The sequence below is a fragment of the Xiphophorus hellerii genome, chromosome 23, assembly GCF_003331165.1.
Source record: "Xiphophorus hellerii strain 12219 chromosome 23, Xiphophorus_hellerii-4.1, whole genome shotgun sequence".
In the NCBI taxonomy this organism is placed as follows: domain Eukaryota; kingdom Metazoa; phylum Chordata; class Actinopteri; order Cyprinodontiformes; family Poeciliidae; genus Xiphophorus; species Xiphophorus hellerii.
Window position 1 is genome coordinate 14,270,071 of NC_045694.1, and position 10,002 is coordinate 14,280,072.

Consider the following 10,002-nt stretch of genomic DNA (forward strand, 5'->3'; position numbering starts at 1 on the left):
TATAAAGGAAAAAGTCGGATTGTAAGCAGAATGCATATGTACACATATGTGTGTGTTGTGAACAAATCAACCGTTTAGGTTCCTTTAATCATTTCAATCCGGGTCATTTCCCCCGTAACCAGTAAAAGAAAACCTTAACGGATTTTAACGGTTTGAGTTAGTGTTCACATGCTAGCTTTGGCTCCTCAAACCCTATCTCCAAGATTATTCATATTTCAATAAACTGGCGAATAACATCAATTGAACCATCTTACCTTGTCGTGATAATTAAAATGCAAAGAAAAACTTATTTCTATAAAATGACAAACATATTTTAGCTCGCAAGTCTACCTATTTTCGCTTCCGGCTCTTCTTCTTCTTTTGCTTCTGGACTCTGTCACTACAGGTAATCGTGATGCTGCCCTCTCGTGTTCGTTGTCCACATTTTTTTTTGTCCTTTGAGTTTTAGTGGTAATGTTTAGAAAATAGTCATGCTCTTTCATGGTGGAAGAAATTTTATTTTCTAATTTGGTGAAATGATAGTTTAATAAACCGTCTATTTTTTTATTTTTCATCTTTTGCAAAACCAATCTGAGCTCCTTGCTTGTTTGAGCCTGGGGTCACGTGACCAATAAACAAGAATTAACCCTTTTCACCAAGGTTAGTTGTGAACAAAACATTGCATTGCCAGTCCGGTCTAAACTCTGATTAGTCTATAAATAATAGCCCATTATCTTTGTATTGGGAAGTTGGACTTTCCTGGCACTCAAAAATGCAAGAAGGGCATCGTTGATCTCTGTATCCAATATGCCTGCCTCACATGCAGATGTAACCATTCTTTTTTAAATCTCAATACTGTAAACAAAAAACACATAACACAGCCTCTATGTGTGTTTTTTGTAACGCATGAAATTAAAGAGAAATAGATTGTTATGAGTTTGTATTGCTTGCAACAAAAAGGGGAAAAAACACTCAGCCGTGAGTTCCAGCTTCTGAGAAACTTCTATCACAATCCTGCTGATGACCCTTTGCCCTTTTATATAGAAAATGATCCCCAAATGAAATTCTACTTAGGGGCCTCACATATGAGCCAGCCATGTCAAACGGCAGTTCCAAGGATCTACTAAGTCTAAAAATATGAGATAGTATCTCACACTGTAAGTCTGAATTTACATACTAGACTGTGATTGAAATTGGATTCCATACTTATTGATTCTTTTTTATGTACTGATATAAAATTTGATAAAAGTTGGGTTAAATAATTTTTCATATGAATATATAAACCAATTGTACACACACACACGTACACAAACGCGCGCGCGCGCGCACATACATTCGACGAATGTGCGTCGCATGTATTTTCATTGTGGGAGGTAATAACGGTCGCTAACGTCTGCGCGCAGGCGCACTGGCACTTCACACAACCGCAATAAGCAAATATGGCGGCGGCCGTCGACAGTGTTGTGAAAGTGTAAGTTTACCTTTATTTGTTGTAAGAGTGTAAAGACCACCCACACTGGGAGTCGTTTCCATTTGGTTGGTTATCGTTTTACAGCTGAGCTTGCCGTATTTCCCCACGGTCCTTCCTGTTGTTCAATACAAAAATTGTCCCAAGAGAATTACGTTATCTTTGTGCTACGGTTAGCTTTTCTAGCTTTGGGCAGTTAGAAAGGAGCTGAGCTCATTGTGAAGCCAATGTTTGTGTCTAACTCCATCAGTTGCGGGTCCTGTTTACAGTGATTTTTACAAATAGTGATTCCACAAGGACTTAGTCCGCTTATTCGGAATGAAGGGACGACTTAATTCTTCAATAAACTGTCCGGTTGGCGGGCGCTTTGTTGCTAACAATCAACCTTTTGTTCTGGCAGCAGTCCGTCTCTACTGTAAATGCTGGCTTTTACTTTGAAACCACGAGGCGCATTGCGTACCCTATAAATAAGTATGGCTTTAAATAAATAGCCAAAGGCGGAAAGTAAAACACAGATGCAGCAGCCTGTTTTTAGGGGGAAAATTGGGAGTGAGGAAAGACTGGCTTTATGAGGAAAGCGACCCTTGTCCTCAGGCTGCTGCTACTTCAAAGAGAACTGTTGTATTCCCACTAATGTGGTAAAATTACACTAATCAGGTGAGATCACATGAACTTCAGTGAGTGAGAAGATCTTCTCTATAAAATACGCTCTTCATTTAACCGGTGTGTTATGATAAAATTAGTAGCAGGACTTAAATTAATTGAATTTGTCAATAAACATGTGCTGTGCTATTAGAAATGCGATTGATTCGATTTTTTATATATATATATATATATATAACTCAAAATGAATAGGGTCTATTTGTCATATAAGTACTTGGACATGATATGTGCTGTGAATTGGTAAAAACTGATCATTAATTTTGACTTTGAAAATTGTGCAAGATTTGCAGTATTTTTAGTTTATAATTTGTTACGAATTTGTATCATCTTTCAGGCCAGATGATATATCCCCTGACATGTCTGAGTTGAAATAATAAGATAAGAAAAAAGCCAACAACATTTCAAACCGTAATACAAATTTGGACTGCAGTACATAATGGTCAGTAACAGTTTAAAAATCTCTCCTGGTTTTTGTTTGTTAACCTGTCTGTGTCCTCCATTTTGAATTCAGTCTAGGAGAACAGTATTACCGGGATGCCATGGAGCAGTGTCACAGCTACAACGCCCGTCTCTGTGCAGAACGCAGCATCCTCATGCCTTTCTTGGATTCTCAGACTGGAGTTGCACAGTCAAACTGCTACATCTGGATGGAGAAGAGGCACAGGAGCGCAGGTGAATAATTACCACTAAGGATGTTATTTACTATTTTGTGACTAATATTTGATGTTTGTTTGTTGAAAGTAATGCATGAGGAGAACAGTCCAACAATGCCTCTGGTGTCCTTTGTTTCCAATGAATGATTAGGTATAGCTCCAGGACAGCTGTACTCGTACCCCGCTCGCCGTTGGAGGAAGAAACGGCGTTCCCATCCTCCTGAGGATCCTCGCTTGGCTTTCCCTCCTCTCAAAGCAGGTACCAGCATTTGAGAAATATATTTTTCCCCTCTACAGATACATTTAGGCGTTGTCAGACTTGAATAATTCTGGGAAAACCTTAAGCACAGTAAAAAGCAGAAGCTTTTTATGAACAACTGTGTGTTGTCCATGCCTGTTTTTCTGGATAATGCAGCAGATCTAGAGCTGGGTCTGAAACGTGAGGCTTTGGGAACGGTGGACGGCAGCAGCTTGGAGGCTCTGCTGAAAGGCGAACCCCTGGAGAGGAGGAGCGGCGTGTCTGACGTCCGCACCCCTGAGGACGACCCGGCCACTGTGGAGCCGCCGGCCACGTCGGCGGTCACTCACACGTCTTCTGGACGCATTCGTAAGGTTAGACTGAAAGCTTTCAAACACTGATGTGATTAGATGATGAAGATTTTAAATTTAATAGATGATCACTTTTTGATGTGGAAAGTTCTGGTCAGAAGTTTACATACACTCATCGTGAGCATAGATTTAAATATATTTTCATTCTTGTTTTTCAGGGGCAGAAGTTTGCTATTGCTACAAGCTTGTATTGCTTGTAGCAATTGATTAAAAGAAATCCATAAAAGATCCAGAACATGATCAAACCTGTGCAACCAAATATCTGTGATTAACATTCATCAAAGTTGGTCATTGTATGATCATTCCACCATAGAGAAAGAATGATTCAAATTATAAATGAACCATTTTAAATCCATTCAGATCCCAATTAGATGTAAACTTCTGACCAGGCCTGTCAGGACCAGACAGCTAACTCTGATAACCATTTTGGTAGAAAATATGCCTGAACATGTGTGTTCAGACACGGGATCATAAAGGAAACCTTGAGCTAACTCCGATTCTTACAGCAGAGAGTTCTTGACCACGATGATTACTTGGATGATCTGGATGACGAAGACTTTGAAGATGAGACTCCCAAAAGACGAGGCAAGAGCAAATCCAAGGTGAGCGTTCAAAACGACGATGCGCAATTTAAGAGAAAGGTATGGGATGAAAAAAAAAAAAAACCTACATAGATTTCAGTTGGATCGTGCGGAGCTGACACGAAGTTTCAATACTGATGTTTCAATACTGACACGAAGTTTCAATACTGGTGTATTGAAACTTCATTGAAACTTCAGCTTTTACTAACATAAAAGAAATTAAAATATTTATTTTCAGATAAAATATTATTTAAGGACGTTGAAATAAAGTAGACACAAAGTTAAATCTATATCTACTGACACCTGCCACAAGGTAGGCAAGCCACAAAAAGTCTTTGCTGAAGAAAATGGCTGTTCAGTTCAAACTGATGGAAAGTTGAGTGAAAAGTAAAAAGTGTTAGTCAAGCAACCAGAGCACTGAGATGATGCATCCAAATAAAAATAGATCTAAGTTTGTGGGTATAATGCACAAAATGTGAAAATGTTTAAGCGGTAAGTATTTTTTGTGAGCATAAACACAAAATTATAGTGAATACAAAGTAACAAAATAAAAACTCTGTAGTTTTATTTTTCTAATCTCAGGTTTAAAAGAAGATGCTCACTATCTTCTGTTTGCTTTGTTTACTTTGAGCTGGCTAAAAATCGAGTCAGTTTAGTGATTTAGCTTTTAGTGATCTCAAATAAGATCACTAAACCAGAGTGAATTAATTTCACTTTTGAAACGAATGAACTTTTCAGTGATATTCCTATGAGATGCACCTGTAGAAAGTCAATATTTAAGTTTGTTTCTTACTGGTTCTTCAGGGCCGCAGTGACAAGAATGGGAAGAAGAAGACGGAGGCTGCGGCGGCGGCGCTGGAGGAGCGAGACAAACCGTACGCCTGTGACAGTGAGTAGCAGGTCTTCTGTCTGAGCCGTGCATGTCAGCAGGAGAGGCTTTTCGCTTTTCGCCCCTGAAACAACGAGGCGAGCCGTTTTACTGTGCATGACGTGATCTGAAAAAAACGCCGCAGGGAAGCAGCAGTGTTTTCTGAGCTGATGCTCTGTGTGTGCGCGCGTGTGTGTGCTGTGTAACTTGGTTCTGGCTTCAGCTCGCTGTCCTACCTGCTACCTGCGTGTCCGCCTGAAATGACCTGTTGTGGAAATGACAGAAAAAGCAAAAGCTGTCTTGGGAGTGATGAATGCCAAACTTCCAGCTCGGCTCCACGTTGTTCCCTGTTTTTGTTTTTTTTTTTTTTTGGTAAGGGTGCCCGTATCACGATAACACTCTTGTATGACGGTGTGTGTGTGTATTAGTCTGTGGAAAGCGCTACAAGAATCGCCCAGGCCTGAGCTACCACTATACACACTCTCACCTGGCAGAGGAGGAGGGCGAGGACCACGAGGAGATCGAGGCACCACCCACTCCTCGCCAGCCTGAGGAGCAGAAGAGTGAGTCACTCCTCCAGTGCTGAGAGGCAGATAGACAGAGAGGAGGGAGGTTTGGTTGCATGCCTTGTAGCACGTGTGTTGGTGCAAGGGAAGTCTCTCATTCCTTTTTTTTGTTGTTGTGTGCTTTTTTTACCCCCTTCTTTGATTTTTAACTTTTATGATTTGAAATTGTGGGTGAGACTGAAAGTTCCTGACTGAAACATGTTTGTATAGTTGGGAAATCTGGCACTTTTTCAATCATTTTGTTTTCCTACATAATATTCCATTTCATAGCTGTTGGGTTTTGTTTTCTTTTGTGCACGTGACGCCATGTTTGCAGATTCATATGTCAGTCTTGTGATTTAGTGTCATGACGATTTAAAGGTGGTGCTGAACTGGTATTTGTGAATCAAAATAAGAGAAGGTAGTTTTTTTTTTTTTTCTTCTTCTGGTTTTCTTTGTTAGAATATCCAATCCATTCGTGAGGTAGTTTGTTTCTAAGCGTTGATGTTGGTGACCTTTATGTGTGGCATCAGTTCTTTTGTGTCTAATGTCAGTTCTAATGCGTGAGGAATACGTTTCTTTACTTTTCTCTTTTGTCCAGCCACCAAAAAGGGTCCCAACGGTCTGGCGCTGCCCAACGATTACTGTGATTTCTGTCTGGGAGACTCCACCTTGAATCAAAAAACGGGCCAATCGGAGGAGCTGGTGTCCTGCTCAGACTGCGGACGGTCAGGTATGAGTCTCCGCCTCTTTCCTATTTCATTATAACAGTAACATCATGTTTGGTCAGATTCTGGCCCTGTTTTCACAGAGTTGGTTATTTAAGTTAATTTAAACGTCTCTCCATCCATGCTGAAGGACACCCGACGTGTCTGCAGTTCACTCCAGTGATGATGGCGGCCGTGAAGACGTACCGCTGGCAGTGCATCGAGTGCAAATGCTGCAATGTGTGCGGCACCTCAGAGAACGATGTGAGTCTCTTTCAACCCTGAAACTTTGTGTCTAATCTTTCTGGAAAAGTCATAAATGATAGTTACAGGCGTCTAGAGCAAATGTGTGATATTTACTTGTTTTTATGCTGTTTAAATTCATCTACATCTTCCAATTTGTCTCTCAGGAGCTAGATGTTATAATGTGGCTCATAAACATTTACAGGCTTCATTTATACAAGAAGCAACTTAAAAGATGAAGAGGCTTTTTTCCATGGATTAACGATCTCTCAAGAGATTCTTCCCAGCAGGATGGATGTGAAATTGTTTGAAAAGCAGATTTAGGAAAGAGGAAGTGTTTATCTTACAATTAGGCCTGTCCTTCATTTGTGCTGATCTGGTAAATGTCAGCAGCCTGATAGTAAGAGATGGAAAAGGTCAGTTGGAGGGTCATTCTGTCTAATCAGAGACGATAAAAAGGTTTCAGTCTGTCTGCATGTCAAAACACAACTAAAACCTAAAACCATCCCTGGATTGTGGATTAAATTGTTTTAGTGTTCATATTTTAAATATGTCGTATATTGCTTCAGGTTGGATCGGTGAGTGAACATCATGTTTTGTTTCTGCAGGACCAGCTGCTCTTCTGTGACGACTGTGATCGAGGCTACCACATGTACTGTCTAACCCCACCCATGACCGAACCGCCAGAGGGTGAGCTGATGCTTCACTGTGGAGCCGCCGCCGCCGGCTAGTTAGTCTGATCTGTTTAGGTTCACAGGGAGGGCCGACCATCTGAACCTCAATTTATTTTTTAACATCAAGGAGTGCTGGAGAGTTTTCTAACTTAATAATTTCTAACATGAGGACTTAATATATCTTTTTGGAACTTAAACACCTACGCCTCTTTTACTCAATTTACAGATGAATAATTAGACTTTTTGAAGATATTTTATTTTCTTGCCGTTTTGGTTGTGAGCTACCAAAAGAAAAGCAGTTTTGTCTTTGAAGTCTAAAACTGTAAAGTAACTAGAGTTTTTTTTTTTTTTAAAAAGATGATCTTTTTATACATTTTAAATCTTTGTACACCAATACTAAATTTGATAAAAATGGCTACAAGAACTAGTTATTGGGAAATCATCTACTAATTTAGTAATCGGTCAATCGCTAACTGGACTACAGACTCAAAAAAAAGGTAATTTGCTGAAAAATAACACCATGAGAGCAGTAATTGAACTAAAACGACACAGAAATCTATTTTGCAAGTGGAAGCTTTAGCCACAAATAATTTCCTATTAACCACCTTTTGTGATCCAATTATTAACAAGTTAATCTAAAAAATTGGACCCTTGCACTGTGTTGATTGTAAGTCAAGCAGAACCGCTGAGCTTTTCACATGTTGATGTTAGAAGCATTTTATTAGCTGCAGATGAATCTTTTGATAAAAATTATCAAGCGTTCTCTAAGTGAATTAAATTTTATTGCATTTTAGTCAATAAATGTGTATTTTCTTATTTTAAAAAGTTATTGAATTTTTTATCTTTATTTAAGATAAAGATAAATCTTGTATAAAATAAGCCTATCTGTTTAAATAAGAAGAAAATAATTGTTAGAAACGTCAGTCCCGATTAGGGCTGCAGCTATGTAAACACATCGATTCAAACCCAAGGAAGTCAGGAAACGTATGTATAAACTTCCTTCATCCTTCCCTGTTTCCATGTTGTCAGGGAGTTGGAGCTGCCACCTGTGCCTGGCTCTGCTAAAAGACAAAGCCTCCATATACCAGCAGAACCAGAGCTCAGCCCCCGAGTGACGTCAAAACACGAAGCCCGCCTCTCAGCACCAGGACCCCCTCGGCCCCGGCTCAAAATGTCAGACCTCCTCTCAGCCCGCCAGGCCGGACTCTGTCCAGATGTAGCTGAGCCAGATCGCAGGTCAGCTTCACAAGTCGCTCTTACCTACAGTGCTAGCCGGGGGACTCAAAACATAAACAGACCTCAGATCAGTCAACACGGGGATCAAACTATCACTACAATCCTGCGTAGAGCGGCCTCAAGACTTGCTGTCAAACATGTAACATATCATGTGTATTTACATCATAGACACACTTTCTACTGGACTGTTACACACACAGACAAACCGAATGCAAGCAGTACCAATAATAGCTGCTGTCTCCATGGGAACTCCCAAGAGAACAAGGATTAGCGTCACGGCTAACTATTTGCACCCCTCCACACTCAAAGACACAGCGTGGAGTGTGGAGACAGTTTTTCTTCAGCTAAAAGATCTATTTTTACTCACTGACAGTGATGTGGGGACCACGTCACCGTATATCTGGTTAAGAAATCTAATTGTTGTTTCTGGTTATTAGTGGGCTTTTCTAGTGGCTTTAGTCGGTGTGTGCTGTTGTCCCATTCACCAAAGCTCTTACTGTGTTTTGATGAGGTTTCCCTTTGCGTATCTATCATATGTGACATCACAGTGGCGTTTCTCTCCGCTCACAGCCAACCCAAAGCACCACCGTCGCGATGGCTTTCATTTGGCTACATCAAATATGACACAAACACTTCAACGTTTGATCATAGAGTGTAATTAAACTATATAAGTAACTTCAGAGTTCATCGGCTCCCTGCAGGAGGAAGCCAACACTTTTACAACGCCTCAAACTTTCCGGCTCCACTGATAAGTTTTTTTTTTTTAGCTCACTACATGAAACGCAGAGGATCATAAATAAATGTGTTTTTCCATGTTTTTTTTTTTTTTTTGACGCGCCATCATTTCACACGTTGTGCCAACGAGACGCACTCATTTCCAGACTAGCTGTTTTTATCATTTGTCACTGAGGTTGATTTGCATGCAACATGCACATAAACTTTCATCACCGCTGTTTCTTTTTTGTGTTTGTTTTTACATTTTATATCACCTGATATTCCATTGGTATTGGGAGTTTTTACTAGCTGAATTTGTAAAGTCCATGATATTGCAAACACTTCGATATATAGCTCCTAATCCATTCTATGTACTGTATTGACTTTTATATTTTTGTTATGACTGTGACATGTTTCAAATTGTTTATGTCAAACTTTCTTCATAAGTATTTGTAAGATGACGTACTTTGTTGTACTATTTTTATTTTTGCATTTTTTTGGTATTGAAGCTGATTTAGCCCAACTGAAATAAAGATCATTTTGAATCGTGAACTCCATCTCATTGGTGCATTGTTTCCGATTTATGGCCTATTTAAGAGGGAAAAAAAATTCACTCTGACACCAGATGACACTTTTTCTTTTTTAGCTCAGGAAGGACTAAAATCTTTGGTTTTGTAATTTAAAATATTGAGGCTATCTCATAACTCTATTTTTAAGAACAGATCTCTGTTCGCCAAGATGTCAGAGTTATCCTAATTATTATAGAGGGTCATGTATATGAAATTAATAAACTTCTAAATTACCAACATGTCTAGTTTTGTCAAACTTTCATCTTTAATTCTAATATTGATGTAAAACAACATTGACAACAGAGGAAGCTGCTGGCATTGGTAAAAGTACTGGGAAGTTTTTCTATGGTCACAACCAACATAATCAATCCTGCTGCTCAACCCACAAATGTATTTCCTTATAAATGTGTCACCGTTTAAATGGAAATAAACACATCTTTCTAATTAAGATTTATTACCAAGAAGCATTAGTACATCAAATAAATAATCAACT

The 10,002-nt window shown here is 39.4% G+C and overlaps 1 protein-coding gene across 5 annotated transcripts; it reads left to right on the top strand.

The window, feature by feature from the left end:
• Positions 1-1,358: 1,358 nt before the first annotated feature.
• LOC116714372 (zinc finger protein ubi-d4-like) lies at positions 1,359-9,497 on the top strand. Of its 5 annotated transcripts, none has more exons than XM_032554900.1 (11): positions 1,359-1,450; positions 2,622-2,782; positions 2,915-3,022; positions 3,179-3,375; positions 3,882-3,974; positions 4,758-4,842; positions 5,250-5,384; positions 5,968-6,099; positions 6,225-6,337; positions 6,925-7,006; positions 8,020-9,497. In XM_032554900.1, the coding sequence occupies exons 1-11, from the start codon at positions 1,419-1,421 to the stop codon at positions 8,103-8,105; spliced, it is 1,224 nt and encodes a 407-aa protein (XP_032410791.1). In that variant the 5' UTR covers positions 1,359-1,418; the 3' UTR covers positions 8,106-9,497. The 5 variants fall into 5 exon arrangements, with proteins under 5 accessions (XP_032410791.1, XP_032410792.1, XP_032410793.1 ...); XM_032554901.1 differs by having other exon boundaries at positions 3,182-3,375; positions 3,879-3,974; XM_032554902.1 differs by having other exon boundaries at positions 3,182-3,375.
• The last annotated feature ends 505 nt before the right edge of the window (positions 9,498-10,002 follow it).